Below are 21387 nucleotides of genomic sequence, written 5' to 3'. Positions count from 1 at the left end.
ACTAATTCATTAGTTTATTTGACAATTATGACATGTTTATCTAAATATTATTTCCTTCCCCCATCCTGAAAAGCACTTTTGCTCTGTTTTCCAACAGCTTATTTTCATGTTGGAAAACAAAGTTAGGTGCATTATACTTTAAATCCTAGTGAATTATGTTTGGGGTTTTGTTTTTGTCAGTATTAAAATATGTGGTAGTTATGCTGTATCTCAAAACAATCTATATTCAAAAACATACAGTCAGTAGTTTCAATTGCTACCTTTTTTTCTTTAATCTGCTGCTGCCTTTGGAAGTTTCCTTGAAACTGCAATTGATTCTGAAAGGTAACTTTATTTAAAATTTCTATCTGGATACTGTTCTAAATATGAAGATACAGCATACGAACAATAGGTACCAAAACACAAAGCAGATGACAGATGGTGTTTGTGTTTCCTGTGGTTCTGTATTGTGTAACCCATTGAAGTAGGAGGAACTGTCCTTCTCTCCCCCCTGTGCCTTGGTTATGCAGTAGTCTGTATCAAGCTTTTTGCTTATGTAGTAAAAAATCTGAAAATCATTGTAAGGACAAATACGATAAAATCTAGCTGCATTTCAAGACCAGACCTTAAATACTCGAAAGTGGAGTTTAAAATTTCTAAAAGAAATCCATTGTCTCCTTAGTAAGGAAACAAATTCTGTACTGTCCTTCTGAGCTTGTTCCTAGGAAAGCAATAGGTCAGATAAAACAATTGTTTAGTAGATATCATCAGCCTTTTAATCGCTGCTTTAAAATGCCATTATCCTTGACTTTTAACATCTTCCTCTTGCTTTTTCTGCTAAGGTCCCTTTGATAGGTTTAGAACTGAAGTTCTTGGTAGTTTTTGGAATACTGTCTGGAACAGCGCTTTCTTTTTTCAATTACTTCCGTGTCATTTTTGGTGGTGGAGTTGGAAAGAACGGATCTACAATAGCAGTAAGTTGCTTTAAGAATCTGAATGGGGTTTGAATAATTTATGTTGCTAGCAAAAGAGGTGGGACTTGTGATTACCGTAAGAGTTTCATCAGTTTAAGCATCTAAGCAAGCTAGCAAACAAATTTCACACTTCAGTGCTGTTTATTCATTATATTTTGAGTGTTGATTGGCTGAAGCAGAGATTTCATTACTTGTCGTCTTCTCTATACCTATTATTGGATGTCTTCTGTCACAGGAACAAGCAAGGAATTTTTTTTTTTATATAAAATTGATTAGATGTCACTGCAAAGGATATGAATAGCATCAGCATAGCGCTAAACAAATTTCCCTGAGTTTTGAGCAATTCTAGTTGCTTTATTGAGTGGGAGTTGCAGTAAGTATAAAATCTAGACAATATGTTGTGATTCAAACTTAAGAATAATCATTTGTACCTTTGTATTTCAGGGAACAAGTGTTCTTTCACCAGGCCTAAATATTGGACTACTTATTACACTGGCCATTATGATCTATAAAAAATCTACAACACAGCTGTTTGAAAAACATCCTTGCCTATATGTCTTGACATTTGGATTCGTGAATGCTAAGATCTCCCAGAAGTTAGTGGTAAGGAATCTTTGTTTCATTTCTAAACTTAGCTAAGAACCCACTCCATGTTTAAGATTTGCTTGTTTAGGTCAGTGGGTGCTATGAAAGTTCTCCCATTCTGCTCTGTTGTCGTGTTGCCAATTTTATAATGACCAAAACACTGAACTAGACTACTTAGGCTTCCATAGAGAGATTATATTTGACATTGATGCAAATATATTTTATTGTTGAATGTACTTGTTTAGAACTTTCAAAGCTTTATTTAGCTCACTACGAGGAATAACATAATGTATATATTATATATTTTTATATATTGTATATATAATGTATATAATGTCTTTACTGTCAAAACTGTGGCCCCTCAAGCTAGGGCCTTACAACAGTGCTGTGACTTCCAGCTTAATTATCTGAAAAATTAATTTATTTTATCATTAAAATGAGAGATAAGATAGATAAAATTTTATCTCTTTTGGATTTAAAAACCTTGTCAGCGCTTTACAAAAATCTGCCCTACTACATATTTGCTAACAACAGTAATCCAGCCAGCTGATGCTCTGTTTGGTTTGGTTTTTTAATAGGTGGCTCACATGACAAAAAGTGAAATCTCTCTTCAAGACACTGCATTTATTGGGCCGGGGCTTCTGTTTTTGGACCAGTACTTCAACAGTTTTGTTGATGAATATATTGTTCTATGGATAGCATTGGTAAGCATTTTGTTTTAAATATGTTACACATGAAAAGACAAATGTAAAGGAATGGATTGAGAATTGTCCCTGTTATTCTGTTCCGCTGTTCAGACTTCCTCTGATTTCAGCTGTCACTGGGGATGGAGTGCCAGGATACAATGTAAACTTATGTTTTTGGGACGGACTGGCTTTCTTTCCTTGGAACAGAGATGTGAAAATAACGTTACAGATCTTTCTTGTAATAATGCTTCAGTTCAGGTGATTTGCTCAAAGTTATTCTGCTAAATGCAGATTAAACTTTGTTTATTGGTCTTCAGTCTTGAGTTAGGGCTCAGTACTGGTTTGTGGGGGCTTGTGGGGGGTTTTTTGTTTGTTTTTTCCCAGACAAACTAGATCAATCTGTATCGAACTCTTAAAATGCCTATAAAACTTGTCACCTTGGATAGATTCTGAGTAAAGTATAGCTGAATTTCTAGTAGGGACGATCTTGAAAGATATTTCTGCTTTTAACTTGTTCTGTCTTGTTCTTTTCCAAGTTCATATCCTTGTTTGATATGCTGAGATATGCCACTGGTGTATGCCTACAGATTGCTGCTCATCTTCATATACATGTCTTCAGAATTTCATCTCATCAAGCTCCTGAACAGGTTCAAAACCATAATGACTGATTAAATATATCAAGGAGAAGAGGAGAAGCAGTTAGGGGAATGCTGAATGAAGCAGCCTCTCTTTTTTGGGAAGACAGATTAAGCTTTTCAAGGAAATAGTCTATGAGAAAGCTCACTGTCCTAGATTACTACCAGATGTGATAATTACTATATACAAAGTCCTGTAGATTTTATTGTGATTAATACTTTGAGCCAGGATGCATTTCCCCTGAGTTCTAGACACTGCAGCTGTTACTTAATATCATGAATACCAATGTTCAAAACTTGCCCTCTCCTGTTAGATAACTTGAATTCTGTGCTTTTGTTCTGGTGCATGTAGACTGCAACCCAAAGTGCTGCCAATCGGAATTCTAAGAGGAGTTTCACTTTTCTATAGACCAAGTAACTAATGTTCTCCTAGCATTAGTTTCTCAAGTCTTCTTAGAACTGCTGTGAAGTGATAATCAGAGGTATTGATAAAATCAATACTGCATTATTAAGACTGGTAGCATGAGGCATCCATGAGGTGAAACTAGTAGTTAATGCTGGTCCTGATATTTCTAAAGAAAAAGGTACTGAATCATTAGGGTGAAGGAAACAGATCAGGAAAACTTTCCTCTGTTTCAAAATACTGTTACGAATGCCTTTAGTATTCATTCTCTAGTATCTAAGAATATATCCTACTGTTACTAAATACAATTGTAGCTTGCATTTTTTTTTTTCAAGGTCAGTTTCTAGTTTGCAGGTATAATAAGTTATTTGCCTCATTGTACTACATCATTAGCTACACTGTAGGTGGTTGGGTACTTTGAGGACATTAGCTTTATCTACCCTAACTTGTATCTGTGAAGCTGCACAAGTGAATGACTAAGTTGTTCGATAAACTTACATGACTGTGACTGTTTAACTGTGACAATACAAGCCACTCATATTTAATTCCCTCTGAAGTCTGTTTGCTATCACTATGTTAGTTTAGATGTGTAATTTGAGTACAGCTGTACTTTCTCCAGACAAAACTTCAAGGAATTAAAACCTTATGTATAGAAATTGTCTAAAAGAGTAAGTAAGTCAGGCCCCAGTATCAGCCCCTTAAGAACAGAGCCATCAGATAACAAAATGGGCCTAGCTTAAGGGTTGTTCTTCAGGTTCTACTCGTTGCTGTTGTCATTAGAGAAAAGCTGAATAAAAGTAGCTTATTATTAAAAGTAGCCATCTGTACCAGCAAAGCATGAACTGCAAAGAGACATGCCCTAAAGGCTTAAGATCCTTTTTAAAAAACGGTATTTAATATGGTTTCTATAAAAAAAACTGTTGAATGTAAGTGTTCACTATCACTTCCAGTTGGTACTTTGTAGCCGAGATGTGAATTCATAAAATCCTTCTTGAACTGTACAATAAAGACTGCTATAGTTTGTTTTTAAAAACAATTACCATTAACAGCTGCATAGCTGCTGCCCATTAATTAAAAAAAAAAAAAAGGCAAAATAACCTGCTGGAGATGTTCAGGGACCTTCCAGACTGGTGTATGTTCTGCTAAATTTGGGGGCACGGTGAGGGGAATAGCATCTATAGTTGCTATCTACCTACCATGTTCCTGCATAAGAAGGTTATATTCATACCCTTGAGGGCTAATTCTATCAAATTAGCTGAAGGAATAGCATTTCAAGTGAATAATACAGACTAGGAGTTCATTCCCCTTTCCAAATAAGTGCAAGTAGTCCCTCTTCAAAGCTGGGAAAGACAGAGCATCTACAAATGGACTTGGCCAACACCCAGGCCTACACCCTGACAAACAGAAGGGAAAATAGTAAAGAGTAGGAGAAGAGGTAGGCAACTCTCTAATGTGAGAAGATTTGGTTCCCCAGGGTGCTGCAGGAAAAACAGGGGACAGGTAGCAGTAGTAGGTATAAGTAGTTTAAAAGATACAGCTGAGTTATCTGGATGATAGAAAACTAAGGATGAGTCAGTCAGAAAACTAGAAATAGGCAATACTAAAATACCCTCATAGTAAAGATATCAAGCTAAAATTTTTGACTGTATTTCGTAGTATCATCACATATCCTCATCAGAGACTGAGTACCACAATTACAGATCAGTGTAGTTACCTGATTACCCACCACATGCTCTTACTTTCTCAGACAGTATTCTAGAAATACATGTTCTCAGTTGTTGCTCTTTCCCTGAGTCCTAACAGCTCCATACTGGTTACTCACTCAACTTCCATTGCAGCTTATAGAAAATTCAGCTATTAAGTAAGTTAGCTATCATTAATCTGTCTTTCTAAACTGGGGAGCTGTCAGCAGATGACTTGATTCCAAAATATAAATGCTAGTAAGAGGTGGGGGAGAGAATCTGTATGGACTGGTTTTGAAATGCATTGTTAAGAAAACATCACATTGGGTGGCGTGGGGAATGCCTGTGTGGGTTTTGCATTGTAGTGTATTGAACCCAAGCAGCAAATATTTCAGGTACTACCTAATATTTCAACCTACAGGCTTTCTGTAGAAACAAACTGCAGGCACACTAAGCTGGTTGTTTAAATGTTATCAACTTACTGTAATGTGATACATGAAAGATAAAGCATTTCTCCTTAAAACCTAAGCTTCCCTAAACTGCTAGTCATTTGAAACTGCAAAAATTAATATTCCATTTTAAGGGCTGTAATAGCTTGTACCAGCTATATAAGCTAGGTTACTTCAGCAGGGGTCTGCAAGCACTATATACCCTAAAATGCATATAGTAGTGTTTAATTGTGCTTATTTAAGCAGATGTCATTATAAAGCCATGATACTAATTCCTAATGCAATTAATGAAATCTTTCCTTCTGGAAAAGTTACAGCAGTTCTTAGTCTCCTACTGGTAATAAAATATTACAAGGCATTGCACAGCAAAAGACTAAAAGTTTACCTTAATTTACCACAATATACATTAGTTAACAATCTCACACAAGCTATGTCATACTTCATTACCTTTTATAACTGCTGATAGGTCAGGCTAAGTGTTGAAACTGTGACAGTCTTAAAATTCTGTAGCTTTGGAAAAATACTTCTATTTGCACAATGTACCTAAAAGACTAAAATTGTTGTGCGAAATCTATGTAATGTATTTTTCATTAATTTTGCCTGTGGTTCACAATTTGGCATTATAAGAATTGAAGTAATTCAAGCAGTCCAATGCTAATGAAAGTGAGTAAAAAGTAGTTAAAGATTAATTGGCCAAATAGTAAGTGGTTTCGCGTTCGCCCTCCCCTCCCCCCCCCCCATAATGAACTTACCAATATACCTTCTTACAACATTATCAGACATGAGATTAGAACAATCCATGAAACCATTTAATAGGAACTTACAACACTGAAATCTTAACGTACTTCTCTATGGCTAATGCCTATACTTGTATCATGTTACTTAGGTAAAAGTTGTTTCTCCATTGAGCCATCAGAATAACATGGACTGAAGAGACTTGCGAACAGTTGCCATCTCCTGCTGTTGCTGTTACAAGAAAAGGAGATAATACTGAACAAATGCCATACCAAATCTGATTCCCTGAGCTAATTAAATGAATATCAAATGACTTTTTTTTATAGAATGCTCTATTTTTGCATTTAACTGACTTTTTATAAATGCAATACTTACAGTGTCCATCATAATCTTCTTCTGCAACATAGCCATTTCTTTGCGAAGTTCACTTTGTGCACCAGCTAGAAGACTTTCATTGTTTTTCTCCAGCTCCTCCATGCTCTGAAGTTACGGAAAAACTTAATTTAACACTTTGACATTGAGGAGTTTCAGTTAAAAAACAACCACCACCACCTATCCTTTATTCAGTCTACAATTTTTATAGCAGCACTGGTGACTCAATTACAAATAAATTTTGTCAAGCACTTGAAACACAAACTGTACAGGACTCTAGATTCCAATCTACATTCCTGTTTAAACAATATAGATGCTGTGAAGGAAAAAATCTCCACTCAGCATTTGTGAGGCCTCAGTTAGTATCCTGCACTTCAAAAAAAGCTTAGACAGACATCTATCAGAAATGATAGATGTACAGTTTAATATAATGACAAACTTGGAGGCTACAACTAAAGAATATAAAAAAAAAAAAGGTTAAATCTCCTCCCCTTTGCATACTACTCCTCAAACAGGCAAAGGTAAAGCTCACTGGCTATCCTTTCTTTCATACGTAATGTTATGTCTAACTTTATGCATGTGTGTAGTCATGTTTTTCTTGACTTGTATTTAAAGTTAAGTTTATTTAAGGCTTGAGTGCTACATTTTGATGTTCTCAGAGGAAAAAAAATTATAGCACTACTGGAAATTCTCTTTGATTTCGCATCTTTGATGAAGACATTGTAAAACAATTATTATTTATTTTCACATTTCTGTAACATCCTCTGTTAATTTCAACTTCTAAAACTAAAAGTTGCTCTATTTTGGATTTACTTTTCAAAGCTGCCTGATTGATTGGAAAAAAAAAAAAAAAAAGAGACCTCGTAGCTAACTGAAATTTCATGAAAAAAGGAGATAGTGGGGAAGTGACTCAAATAGAAATTAAAGCTTTTCAGAAACTTAAGACTTGAACCTACTCTGCCTCTGCACTCACTACAAAACCAAATATCTAAAGTATTGTAATTTTTCTTTCTATTAGAGTTCTCATAACTCAAATAGAAATAGCAGGGGAAGGGAACTGAGGAATCAAGTGTTTTCTTCTTAATTTAAAATGACAGAAAAGACTTACATTTTTAGATAAAAGAAGTCAAATTATTGACTAGTAGTACTCAAGTCACTCTTTCCTGTATAATATGTTAGCTGTCAAGTTTGATAATAATAGGAAAAAATAAAATATTTTAATTTGTAGTCAACATAACAGAGATGTTGCTTGCCACAGAAAATTCAAAAAACAAGCAGTGTGGGCTTAGGCTTTTACTTTTTAAATCTACATTAATACTTGATTAAGAAGAAACAAAGTTGTCAGATTTGATCAGGAAAGCCTTTATTCAGTATACTTATTTCACCCATATTTGAAGATTTTCATATACTAAAACGGCGGATGAGGAAGTAAGAAAAATGTATATGTTTTAAGGTTAACAACTACCTCATATTTAGTGGGCCAGTTAATGCTTAACTGTGAATCATATGTTTAAAATATAACACGTTCTGTATGCACCATCCAAAAAACCAGTATTTGTAGGGAGTGCCAGCAAAAACAAGAATTACACATGAAGCAACAGGAAAGTTAAACAGAACCGATTCTATAGCTATCCAGCTGAAGAACCATCCTCTTTTCACCATAAATTGTTATTTCTGTCAAATACTTCTTGTTGGTATCTTAGTGAACGTTAACCTTTAATATTAGGTTACAGAAAGGAAAACCCTTTCTAACCAGTGCTGCTTTTTTAAGTAGTGAAATTTCGCCTTTTTAGACATCAGTTTTCTTACCAAAAATCTAAGAGACGAGACAAAATCCTGTTGATTTGACAAATGCCTAACCTTTAAACTAGCACAAAACTGAGTTCTGTTTAGAAAGTATGCTCTGAGGGCTAAGGTTAAATATTTGAAACAGGTGAGCCAATCAGATGCCTGTGAGAACACATTCAACCACATCTTTTATTAAATAGAGGCAAAGTATATGGAGGGCTAGAGAGAAGAAACCACGTTCTGAACAAAAAAAAAAAAAAAGAGATTGATACTAACAACATAACATGAAGATTCATGCAAGGCTGTTGTTTTCCTTAAATGGCCCTTACATCTCTGTATTTTATAAAGGCTAAATTAATACAGTTTTAAAAATTGATGTGATAAAGATCAGCTGCCTTCTAAGAAGTGTACTTTACCTTTAAGAACTGCTCATACAGCTGCTTAATGGTCTTCAGTCTCTGACTTTGCACTATTCTTGCCTGTTGAAAAACTTTTTGTTGCTGACGAAACATATTCTGAAGGAGAAGCAAAAAATCATATTAGTTGACCAAAAGCAACTGGACAGCAACACTGTTGTCATTTGTCAGAATCAAATTCTGCCTTCACTGGAAATCTGAGTCTTATAATATAGTTCTCCGCTGGGACATCTACAGAGATGAGAGGTCAGGGAACGGTAGATGAAGCAGGGTTACGTGGACCCCGCTGAGATTTTATCTGCACTGCTCTCATACTGGGGTTTGCTTCTACTATGCTAGCTCCAAGACTGTTTTTGCATGCATGGGCTAGATGTGCTTGTAGGTATCCTTGTTCTTATGAAAGAAAGAAAGACTGAAGACTGGGTAAAGCCCTGAGAGATCTCTGAGGTCCCTTCTAACCCGAATTATCCCATGATCCTATCGGGATTGCTTATCCAACTCTATTCCCAAGAGTTGCCCAGGGAAACGTGCTGCCCAGGGAACAGCAAAACAGAATCACAGAATGGTTTAGGTTGGAAGGGACCTCTGGAGATCATCTCGTCCAACCTCCCTGCTCAAGCAGGGCCCTCTAGAGCATATTGCCCAGGATCACATCCAGACGGGTTTTGAATATCTCCAGGGAAGGAGACTCCACTACCCCTCTGGGCAACCTGTTCCAATGCTCTGTCACCCTCACAGTGAAGAAGTTTTTCCTCAGGTTCAGATGGAACTGCCTGTGGTTCAGTTTCTGCCCGTTGCCTCTTGTCCTGTTGCTGGGCACCACGGAGAAGAGGCTGGCCTCATCCTCTTGACACTCCCCCTTCAGATACTTGTACACGTTGATGAGATCGCCTCTCAATCTTCTCTTCTCCAGGCTGAACAGGCCCAGCTCTTGCAGTCTTTCTTCCTAGGAGAGGTGCTCCAGCCCTCTCATCATCTTGGTAGCCCTCCGCTGGACTCTCTCCAGGAGTGCCATGTCTCTCTTGTACTGGGGAGCCCAGAACTGGACACAGTACTCCAGGTGAGGCCTCACCAGGGCTGAGTAGAGGGGCAGGATCACCTCCCTCGACCTGCTGGCAACACTGCCTAATGCACCCCAGGAGACCATTGGCCTTCTTGGCCACAAGGGCACACTGCTGGCTCATGTTTAACTTGCTGTCCACCAACACTCCCAGGTCCTTCTCTGCAGAGCTAGGCTTGCAAACATACTGGGAGTACAAGTAAGTACAGCAATGTCATGTGATTACATTCCAGTGTACAGTTCCCATCCTCTTTTAATCATCAAATTCTCATGCAGTTGTCCTGCCCAGACATTTTTAAACAAGGTGGGCTAAAAGACAACTACTTGCCTTTACAATTCTTCTATAATCATCCTCTCTTCCCCTAACCCATAGTCTATGGATGCACAGAATCAGCGCATCTCTCTCCTCCATAATGGTCTTGGCTTTTCCCAATCCATATGTTGGCCTAGGGTACCATTTATTCCCCTTTATAAACTTAGAAAAAAGTACTGCAGTCTCAATCTCCACCTCTTCACTTTGCCACACATCCCAAAACTTAAAACATTTATGGTTTGGAAGTCACCAAATGTGAATGAAATTTTTAAGAGGCAAACAATCTCATATTTTCTTTGAACTACATAAAGTATTTTTACACGTCTGCACTCTTGGTATCTGAACAGCACTGTTCTCTGCTTGTATATACAATGTAAAATAAATGCCATGTGCTGCAAACTCACTGCTAGTTTTTCTTCCTGTTCCTCTGCTTTCTGCACATCTACATCCCATTGCTGAAATAAAGTCAGGAACTGCTGGGAGTACTCATGATTAAGCTTCTGCCTGTAAACAGACACTAGCCATAAGTATTACAAATGCTATGAAGAATTAGAAGGGAAGCTAAAAGTCTACATGTACAAATTAGAATATCTATATTATACACATTTTTCCTCTCATAATAAAGGAGCTGGCATAGATAAAGCAAGATGATATTTTGATATCTGGCCCCAACTGAATGCTGTGTGTTTTGAAAAGCTGAAAACACATACACAAATATGCTTTTTTTCCCTGATTGAATATGAATTATATACATATAATAAGACAGCACTCATATGCAATGATCAGGTTAAAAATACAAATGACAGCAAACAACTTCTTTTGCTAACAGAGAACGTCAACCTGTCTCAGATTTACTATATTTTTTTAATCCAACTACAGATCATGGCTTTAGTACAAGGCGTTTGTAATGAAAAACTTGTGAAGCATCAAGATTAATTAGCTCATTCATTAGTTCATTATGCTCTAGTTCCTCTATGTAAACTTACATCTTGTCAATGTAAGTTTTGAAGTGTATATATAATATAAATAAAAACAGCAAGATAGTTACAAACATTGAAAAATGATACAGATTAAAATGGAAATTCAGCAATTTGTTCTACCTGTAGTATCAGACATAGTAGTAATTAAGCATGCCATCAGAGGCAAGAGTGACATTATTATATAGTGTAAAAATTGTTTACAGTGTTTGAAAATAATTTTTTAACCAAAAAAAATTTTCCTGAGCATTTTTCAATTTTCAAATAGAATAAAATAGAAAATTCCAACTGAAGTTAAAAGAAATAAAAACATTTTTTAAAATGAAAAAAGGTAGTTTTTCATAAAAATAAAATAGTAAACCCAGCCATATAAGGTACCTTGCTCTCAAAATTCCAAATCTTGAATTTCTTCATTCAAAAGAGAAAGTGCTATGCTAAACTGCTACTGACAATGGAACCAAGCAGACACAACTGGAGTCAAAATAAACAGAGCACTCGACTAGACATATAGGTAGGACTTGCATCTAAGACCATGTCATGCTGTGACACAAAAGGGAATTTGACTTCACATGTTTAAAAAGCGTGGGCAAATGTTACCTTTGCTCCTGCTGTGTTTTCCAAACGTGTTCAATTTTCTGGTTACTGGTTTTGAGTGAGGCTTTAGTATACATTTCTAATCTTTTCCTCTTAGCTAGGAGAGCCTTGTTAATGTCAGCTGGATTAAGACAAAAGAATATTTAGAAATTATGTATACCAAGACATGCATTTTATTAAAGATGTTGATTCCCTTTTCGTTGGAAAAGCACACAAGGTGCGTTCTAATTGAAAAGGGCTAATGATGTGGTCTGGGCTCCTGGGTGCTCCTTTAAGAGTCTCTCTCTACCGGCTCTTGGCACTAGTTCCAGTGCTGCTTCCCTAAGTCTCCAGAGACCCTGCCCAACTCCTGGCCTCTGGTGTTGCAACAACTCTGCCCGGCCCCAATGACCTCACTAGCATCTGCTTTGAATACCACCTCTCCCAGGGGCCAGACCCAGCAGGTCCCACCATGACTTGACTCCACAGTCACTTTGACTTTGGGCAGGGCAGCTGCGGCTACACTGTCATGTTTGCTCTGAGCAGATGCACGCAGCAAAACACAACTGTCCAGCAGTTTGAATCCAGGGTAGCTGCAGTTCTTCTGTTATATACATTTTAATTAGTTTCTTACACACTGAATCATGTGCTCTCCTACTGATTATGATCCATGATGAACTTCGTCTGTACAGTAAGCATACATACATGCTTAAAACATGAGCAGCAGCATCCAGTCTGTTTACATTGTGCACCTTAAACGTGGTATCCGGAGATTTCCCAGTCTGTAATTTCTCTTTTATTCAAACCTAGAGATGTCTTGTGCAACCTGAGCAATGGTATCTTGCTCTTTTCTCTAGTGTCTAATGACATTTTAGTCACACCATCAAAATTCTCATTAATTTAGCTGCATGGCTGCACTACCAGCTCATCATTTCTAGACCTTTACAGAATTCCGTTACGCTAATACTTTTAAAACGTCTTTTTTCTTCTGTAGAGAAAGCATTAATCCAAATGTTTGGAGAAATATCCATTCAAATTACTTAGATTTCAAAAATAAAAGAAGCATGTGATCACTATCATTGTCAGTATATTAAATGAATGAATGACAAACTATTCCTCATACTTCAGAGTCCCTGAGTACTTTTCTAAAAGTATTCAAGTTGATATCAGTTAATATGACTGTCTCAGTCATATTTAGCTTACGTTTAATACATAAAGCAATTGCTTTTCCTTTTTGCTGTAGATATCAGGAAACATTAGCAAATTAGAGAGACAAATTTGGCAGAGACATCTGCCACTGCTAATGCCAACCCTATTAGTTTTGAGCAAGCAGCATCCTCCGATTCATTCATTTTTCTTCCTTTTATCCTATCTTTGAGTCTTCAGTAAAAAGCAATCCTAGCTTCTTACTATTCAACGTTGAAAGCTTCCTCCTATCTAGATCTACAACAGCATTCTAATATTTGCCTTAACAGCAAAAAGCCTTAATTCACAGATTAAGGAATTCCTTGCGAACTCCTCTTTCACCTTAAGAGCTACATGCAAACAATGACTGTGTATGGCGTTTACTCACACCTATGGTGACAAAAGTATCAACAAGCTATTAAGGAGGCAACACTGGTACTAAGGTGTTTTCTCTTTCTTCCACTGCTTTTTGCTGATTTGTTACATTACCCGTGAATATATACTATAAATTCTTTACCAGTGAAACGCGTTCTCTTTTTTCTAAGCTGTCAGCTATTTACAACTCAACTGGATACTTTAAACCATATGAGGATTTCACTTATTGACGACTAAATTACAGTGATGTACATAAATATACGGTGATATACATAAATCTCTCTCCAAACATCACCAGGTGATCACCAGCACTTAGCCTCATTCTTTGGCTCTGCTAGGAACTTCCATTGTTCTTCCCTTGACTGCTGAAATTCCCTTTTATACCGAGTCCCTATTCTCTAGATTTCTGAAGGTGCAAAGTACAGATTACTAGCTCATTCTGCATCATAACTATGCTCTACAGCCCACAGCCATTCTTTGTCTAGATTTTGAAGTATTTGTTTTACTTTGGCACTTCTCTTTGTATTTATATGCCTTTAGTTCCTCCACCCCTGCAATCCTCAGTCTCTTCCACCTCATTGTAACAAAAATTTGAGAGTGAGAACAGCTGTCTAACTCATGTTGTCCTGTCGCTCTGGAATATAATCACTGCCTCTTAATCCTTGTGTTAAGAAACTTTTATTCTAATTAGAAATAGGATTGATAAATCAAAAACACTCATGCATCTTTCCCTTTCTCCCTTTATAATTCATCTACGCTGATACTTACCTCTACCTTTACATGCACTTACTCCCTTCTTTCCCTTTCCCTCTGTTCGATTTAGATATATTAATTATTACTTTTTCTGGAAAGTTGCTGTAGCCAATAGTATAATGATTAGACATTTTATCTAAATCTTGAAAGTTACTTTTGTGAAAAAGAATTGTTGCCAACTCTTCAGCTTAAACATGAAATATGTTTTAATTTATTAGAATGTACACCTACTTACCTCCAAATCGTTCCAACATATTCTGTACTTCACCCCTACAAAATATTATTTAAAAATTTATTTGCCTGTTTTCTGCATAAATTACTTAAGACCTGATGTATACGCTTAAACCTTTGTCTAATTTTTTTTCACATGTCTATTACTTGCAAGCAATGACAGCGCTGCTGTTCTACAAGGTAAAAAAAAAAAAAAAAAAAAAGATACTTTTACTCCTTTCCTCTTTTGCAAGATTTCTTTTTTTAGATTTAAAAAGATCATTCAAATCAATTTACAGGAGTCTATTAACTTACTACCTAAGAAAAAGGTACTATTAAGCCTTTGAAGGGTCTGGAGTAAGGAAGGACGGTAAATATGAAGGCTTATTCCACATACATAAAAGAAAATACAAAATATAGTTGGAACATCAACTGAAAAAAAGTCTATCAAGCTCAGCATGACTGACAGAGTAAGAAAAATTCAAGACAAAAAATACCAGGGTTGTTTCTATAGCACTCTTAAGATGTGTACACCACTGTGTAAGGCAGTGGTACAGTATCTGACAAATGTAAAAAGTGACATGGTAGATAAAAATGTTTATCAAGTTTATGCATCTTACAGTTTTTTCCAGTTGATGAAAACAAAAGAGATCTCCTGTGGAAAAAGTATCTTCAAATTAACTGTTCTTGCTAAAAAAAATTCTCTCTATATATTTTTTTCATTACTTTTACATTGTTTATTTTTCATGTTGGATCATTTAAAGTACTTTTAACAACATCAAACAACTAAGACTAGAGGGAAAAATTTAGTGAAACGATCAACAATTTAGGCTAAAACTTAAATAATCTTTTTAAAGAAATAGAATTTAGAGAACTCACACAAATATCTATCTTTTCACAGATATTCAAAAGTACCTACAAAGAAGCTGCAGAACTGATTATAAATGTCAGTTTTTCTTTCCCACCTACAGCTAATGTATTATCTGTCACCTGAATTTTTTCCTGAACTGAATGTTAAAAAAAAGGAAAACAAACATACTGAATACCTGAAATTAGTATCTATTTAAGACTGCTTGCTCATTTTGAAAAAAGATATTCCAAATCTTACCCCACATCATCTGAAACCACATGAGGAGTCACCAAAGGTCTTTTCTTGCCATGCTTGTCCACCACTGGTGTTTCACCTTGATATAAATTTTAAAACAATTTACAAAAATCTCTTACATTTCACAGAAAGTAAATTGAATTATTAAAAGTACAGTTACTTTTCTGTAACCCCACTTCTCTACACATGTCTCATGGGTCAGCTCTCATCCATTAGGCATGCTAAAACAGATGTAGCTCCTAAAACTCTGAATCTGATGTTGACAGGTGGCCATGAATTCTTCTGCTAGATTAAAGCTGACAATGCCTTGAGCTCCCCAGACTGGTCTCAACCAGTTTTAGTTTCTCAGTCCACTACTCCACCAATACTCCAACTCACAACATACCAATACTCTGAAAGGTAAAAATAATCTAAAAAATTGAAAAAGCTCAATCTGTAAGAATTTCCTTTTACTGCAAAGTAAGTACTGAAATTGTGTGCTGACCCTTTAAAAAGCAAAACTGTATTTTTTCTAAAAAAATAGAAAATTTCCTGAGATGTCAGACTTCAAAATTTTTTTCCCTTAGTGATGGAAGATTACATCCAATTCAACCAGAAGTGTGTTACCCAAAATATAAGACATAATACAAATATAATAAATATCTGTATTGTTTGAAGCAGTGTATGTTAGTATGCACAGCCATAGAAGCTATCCTGAAGACAGCAGACAACTATGTAGCGTGAGGCAGCTCAGTTGCAACAAATGATGGTGGCGGACCAAAAAAAAAAAAAAAAAATAGAAAACCCACATCGAAGAAATTTTTCCCAGTTCCAAATTTTGCAACCCCTTTGTTCAGTAAGTTGTAGGAACATACACTTTGATCCATATAGTGTCTAAAATAAATTAGATGCTGTCATCTCTGCTTAAGGCCAGAACATGCTGATTCGGCCCATCAGCTGTTTCACACAATGCTGCCAAGCAAGCCTCAGAAGGATACTCAGGATGCTGGTTTTGTTATTTTCCCCCAGAATTTACTCTCTGGAAGTACAAGATTTAGTCTGAGCATAGCAAGAAGGGGAAAATGAAGATAAACAAAGCCCAGAGATATTTGCTGAAAGATAAAACCCAAAAGAAGTGGAGTTGCATCACACTTGATGAAAATACTACCTTTTGGTAAATGAGAACTACATTTTTAAGCAAGGTTCACGCTCCCCCCCCAAATTAAAAAGGAATCTGCTGGCTGACTACTGTTTTCTCATGTCTCTGCTTCTTTCTCATTCTTTTCTTCTGTTTAGATTCCTCCTGAAGTGTTCTTAACCTTTTATCCTTTAAATTTTCACCACTAACTCTAGCACTGCCTCCTTCTCTCTCTGCCAGTATAAGACCCCAATTACTCTTCCCCATCCCTGTAGAGCTCATCTTGCATTGCCGTGACCGCTCAGTGCTCCATACAAGCTAGCAGAGCTTTTTTCCTTCTGTTCTGTCCTTTTCTCACAATATTAAATGCAGCCAGGTGATGGAAAGATATGACATTGGAAAAAGGTAATAAAAGCATATAACAAAATCTTATTCTAAGGTACCACCTATAAGTTTAAGAGCTCTCTCCCTGACCAGTCAAAACCATATTAGAAGACTGTCAGAAATATTATGAAACATGCTTGATCAGGCCTTTGCTAACACAGAAATATCCTAATTTCTATTCATAGTCAGAAATATCATAAACTTCACATTTTCAAAAAATGAAAATCTAGTTGATATAAACACCTTCTCTAATATCTTCCTCAGATCCACTCAGCTCTTTTCTTTCCTCCTGAAAGTCATAGGCAGGCATGGCTTGATCTTCCTGTGCTGGTTTACTAGCTTTTCCTTGATGCTTTCTTCCTGATGGTGCCATAATGAGATTTTCCTCCTACTAAAACAATATGCTGTATTTGTTATATTACGTCTCCTACAATACTTTGAAGACAAACCTGCTTTTGATGCTTACAGTGACTTCTACATCCCTGTAACAGTCCCCACCTGTAAGGATACCGAAGCAGTGGAACTCATTAATTTGTGAGGTAATCCACAGGATTACCCATCAGTGGTGTTTTTAAAAACAGGTTAAAATACTAGAACTAGTGGGAATATACCTGTTTCTGCAGAAAATCAAGGAAGTAAGTTATATAACCTCTTAAGGTGCCTGTCAGCTCAGCTTCCATAATTTTAATTAAATATTTTGTCCTATTCAGTACTGCTTTCCCATAAAACTAGGCTGATATTCTATTTTACAGAATACAGAAGTGATAAACCATGAAGAACAATCTGATTCTACATTCCATTCCATGCAAGGTAGACAGATACACAATCACATAAGTAATTTTTTAAAACCCTGGTCGACATTCGATTTCTGAATTTTCTTAATTTGTAGCTATTATGTCTCTGCACTGTGTTTTTAATGTAGTTTCCATATTTGTAATTTGTATAATTTTTTTTTTACTAGTTTAACATAATCCTTAAAAAATATTAAAATGTGAATTCCTAAAGTAAGCAAATGTTTACACTGTGTATTTTTACAAATATTTAAGAAATAAAATATCTATTTTGGAGAAAAAGAATATTAGTCGTAATCATTAAATGTGTGAATGACAAAATAAAAACACTTTTTCTTAGTGCTTTATCAACAACAGAAATAATACATAAATATAATAAAAAACATCAAGATACAGAGCTCCTGTTAAAATATTTCTTCACTTTTGGAAGCAAGAGGTATGAAGTACGTCAAGTTAAGTGTTACATGGCACATACTTTTAAAAATCTTTCCAAAAGTAACAAGACTACTTGGAAGAGGAAAGGAGTAAGAAAAAAACCAAATGCACTGCAAGTATCTTGTCTTCCAAAGTTGATTCTACTGAGCAAGGCATGGTATCCTGCAGTGGATAAACTTCTCGTTCTAGACACAGTTCAACACAGTTAGAAATATCAATGTTTTTTTCTAACCGTAGTTCTGAAAATTCAGTTCTCATACAGAGAATGAGAACTCTAGTAAAAATCTTACAAATTTCCAGGACCTGGAAGTCCCCCTCAACATTAACAGCTGTCTCACATGCTGCAATGTCCTATTCCTGATCCATGAATTGGCAGCCTATACCTATGAAAATATCAACCTTTGCCTTTTTAACCATGTGCTACCTGGATACATACAACATGACCCCTTTATGCTGCTAAGGAACACTACTTTTTTGATATCCAAGTCTTAATGCTCAAGTTTTTCTGTTTGGTGCTTCTCTGTATAGCTTGAAGCAAAGATTTCTAAAACTTAGTACAAGTTTCTTTGAAAAAAAAAGACTGAAACTTCTCCTCAAATTATTGACTGAAGGATCGAAACCTCTTGCATTGAAAGTATCCTCAAATAAGAGGAAAGTTAGGGCAGCTCTGAGTTTCTCAAGACTCATACGGCCATGCTGCGATTTTGAACTACAGCGGTTGGTGAAAACATGACTTCAGGCGGAAAGGTCAGGTAAGGCATCTCACTGTGCCTGGTCGTCCTGCCAAAGAAACCTCTTGGCCTTCTAAACCGCGAGCGGGAAAAGAAAGGTATCTATTCGCCAGCTTACCTCCCAGGCAGGCACGCAGGTCTCTGTGCTGGCGCTCAGCACAGGAAGCACGGGCTCCCCGACACGAGGGCTTTAGGCAGCCCCGCGTCCCCACACAACCTCCCCCCACCCCGCCTAACTACCTTGCTTCGGCTGATTCAAAATCTCCTCAGCCTGCCGTTGCCTGTTTAATGAAGATCTTTCCCAGGAACCCACCTCGCTGTTTCCTCCTGCCCGCGAAGATCACGGATAAACCAGTATTGAGGCGAGTCTCGCTTGCGGGGCTTCCCGCCTGAGGGCGCTCCCCCGTTTTTACCTCAGAGCGGCGAGGGAGGCGGCGGCCGGCCCGCCGCCACGGCCATCACCTGCCCGCTACTCCCTGCCCAGCTGCCCTTCGCCCCCCTCAGCCCCACTGCGACCCGTCCTCCTCCTCCCTCACCGCCCCCTGCCAAAACCCCTCACCCCGGCCGCCGCCGGAGCCTCCCCGCAGCCCTCCGCTCCTTAGCGGAGGCTGAGCCTGGTTTGGCGGGGGGCGGGGGAGCAGCCCCGCCCCCGCCCGCCCTTAACCCACCCCGCGGGAAAGGGCGGGAAAAAGGCCGGGCGGCGGCGCCCCCTCCCCCCGAGCCGCGACGCGTCCTGGCGCTTGGAGATTCAATACACCCAAACAGCCTCCCAAAAGCCCAAACGAAGGAAACTGCACCTCGGCCTTTAATCATTGACAGCCCAAAGCACTTAACTGGGGCAACCGCCCCCTGCAACGGCTGACTTGCTAACACCACGCGTGTAGCGCCACGCTGAAGAGACTCGCCCTCCTCCGCCTAACGGAGCCTCAGCCTCGTACCCACGGGGAGACAGGGGTCTGCCTTCAAGGAAGGTTTTTTGTTGTTTTCTGATTCACTCTGAAACTGCGTTAAACCTCGCACAGCTGAAGATTTGCTTTTTTTTCCCCCCCCCCTCAGACACAGCTTCAAGGTGTTGCTTAGACAACAAAAGAGCCTGTGAAAGAGACTGCTATGGTGCAGGTCGCCTGTGCTCTTACCTTTAGATCTGTTTTCAGAGGGAAAGATGCTGAAAGACGATTTTTCCATCGGTAAATGCAACAGGTAGTATTTCCCCAGTCAAACTGACAAGTGAGGTGTTTCAGATGAAGCAAAACTTCAAATAAAGGAAAGTTTCAACAGTCTACCCCCCTTTGTAACTAACGGCTTTTAAGTAGGATGTTCAGTTAACCTCTTTTTACAGCAAAAACAAAACAATGTAGCTGCCATGTTCTAGAAATTACCCAGTTAAAATAGAATGCCAGTAGTACACTGTTTAAGTACTGTCAGGCCCATACATCTTTACTGTTTTTACCGATACTGTTTTTATAAACGCATACGGCACAGAAAAATCTCAGACACACAAGTTCTGGAGATGTGTTGTAAAAAAAATTGAATCATTTCAGATGCGAACTGCATGCTTTATGTTTCAGGAGTGTTGCCAGCAGGTGGAGGGAGGTGATCCTGCCCCTCTCCTCTGCCCTGGGGAGGCCTCACCTGGAGTACTGTGTCCAGTTCTGGGCTCCCCAGTCCAAGAGAGACATGGCACTCCTGGAGAGAGTCCAGCGGAGGGCTACCAAGATGATGAGGGGACTGGAGCGTCTCTCCTATGAAGAAAGGCTGTGAGAGCTGGGCCTGTTCAGCCTGGAGAAGACTGAGGTGGGATCTTATCAGTGTGTACAAGTATCTGAAGGGGGGGGTGTCGAGAGGAAGGGGCCAGACTCTTCTCCGTGGTGCCCAGCGATAGGGTGAGAGGCAATGGGCACCAACTGAACCACAGGCAGTTCCATCTGAACACGAGGGAAAACTTCTTTCCTGTGAGGGTGACTGAGCACCGGCACAGGTTGCCCAGAGAGGTGGTGGAATCTCCTTCCCTGGAGATATTCAGAAGTCGTCTGGACACACTCCTGGGCAACGTGCTCTAGAGGACCCTGCCTGAGCAGGGGAGTTGGACTACGTGATCTCCAGAGGTCCTTTCCAACCTCAACCCGTTCTGTGATCCTGTGATTTTCTACTGTTCTCAGAATTTTCTATCCCACTCACTAAATGATTTATTTTACTCCTTATTTATGAAGTTCAAATACAAAATATAAATAAAAAATCTTCCTAAGAATATTTTAGTTTTCAATCTTCTCATTAGCCTCAACAATTTGAAAAATTTGACTTACCAAGCTTATACTATTAGCATATTATCATGCTTTGCTTGCTTGCTTTTTTGGGCTATCATGATCTCATATTTTACCTCTGATTTGCAAGTGAAGCTTGTCAGTAAATTTATGCTACTTTGCCTACTACTGCTAAACGAGATGCTATGAATCTACCTTCTGAACTCTTTGCTTAAACATAAAAAAGGAATTGCAATGACACCTGAGCTACATATGCATTAATTTGCACATATAATTTAAGCACAAGAACTGACTTACATGTTAACCCTTTTTCCCCAATTATTTTAACTAGAATAAAAAAATATAACTTAAAAAAATCCCAGTCAAACTTGATTCTACCTGTGCATGTATCTGTTGAAATGTCTCCTTTCCTG

At 37.9% G+C, this 21387-nt stretch overlaps 2 protein-coding genes across 9 annotated transcripts in view; one reads left to right on the top strand and one right to left on the bottom strand.

The window, feature by feature from the left end:
• The window catches only part of CHPT1 (choline phosphotransferase 1), a 30304-nt gene extending 14266 nt beyond the window's left edge, over nucleotides 1-16038 (top strand). The window contains exons 5-11 of one of the 4 annotated variants that reach the window (XM_068945030.1): nucleotides 822-953; nucleotides 1398-1556; nucleotides 2117-2242; nucleotides 2761-2871; nucleotides 9618-9764; nucleotides 14326-14351; nucleotides 15052-16038. In XM_068945030.1, coding sequence (XP_068801131.1) covers nucleotides 822-953; nucleotides 1398-1556; nucleotides 2117-2242; nucleotides 2761-2871; nucleotides 9618-9764; nucleotides 14326-14331 — 681 coding nt within the window. In that variant the 3' untranslated portion in view covers nucleotides 14332-14351; nucleotides 15052-16038. Of the gene's footprint in view, nucleotides 1-821; nucleotides 954-1397; nucleotides 1557-2116; nucleotides 2243-2760; nucleotides 2872-6279; nucleotides 7309-9617; nucleotides 10489-14325; nucleotides 14352-15051 lie in introns of those variants that run through there. The other 3 variants (XM_068945045.1, XM_068945022.1, XM_068945040.1) reach the window with 3 other exon arrangements.
• SYCP3 (synaptonemal complex protein 3) lies at nucleotides 6227-19669 on the bottom strand. 5 transcript variants are annotated; one of them, XM_009679967.2, is made up of 8 exons: nucleotides 17000-17268; nucleotides 15259-15334; nucleotides 14176-14210; nucleotides 11652-11769; nucleotides 10482-10581; nucleotides 8705-8803; nucleotides 6504-6608; nucleotides 6227-6359 (listed from the first exon to the last, which is right to left on the bottom strand). In XM_009679967.2, the coding sequence occupies exons 1-8, from the start codon at nucleotides 17127-17129 to the stop codon at nucleotides 6306-6308; spliced, it is 717 nt and encodes a 238-aa protein (XP_009678262.1). In that variant the 5' UTR covers nucleotides 17130-17268; the 3' UTR covers nucleotides 6227-6305. The 5 variants fall into 5 exon arrangements, with proteins under 5 accessions (XP_009678262.1, XP_068801164.1, XP_068801174.1 ...); XM_068945063.1 differs by lacking the exon at nucleotides 6227-6359 and adding an exon at nucleotides 19027-19160 and having other exon boundaries at nucleotides 6423-6608; nucleotides 17000-17147; XM_068945073.1 differs by lacking the exon at nucleotides 6227-6359 and adding an exon at nucleotides 18832-18849 and having other exon boundaries at nucleotides 6423-6608; nucleotides 17000-17147.
• Between the last annotated feature and the right edge of the window lie 1718 nt (nucleotides 19670-21387).

Source organism: Struthio camelus, chromosome 1 (genome assembly GCF_040807025.1).
Source record: "Struthio camelus isolate bStrCam1 chromosome 1, bStrCam1.hap1, whole genome shotgun sequence".
NCBI classification, from domain to species: domain Eukaryota; kingdom Metazoa; phylum Chordata; class Aves; order Struthioniformes; family Struthionidae; genus Struthio; species Struthio camelus.
Note: the sequence above shows the minus strand (reverse complement) of the source record. Positions and strands in the feature narration are given on the sequence as shown.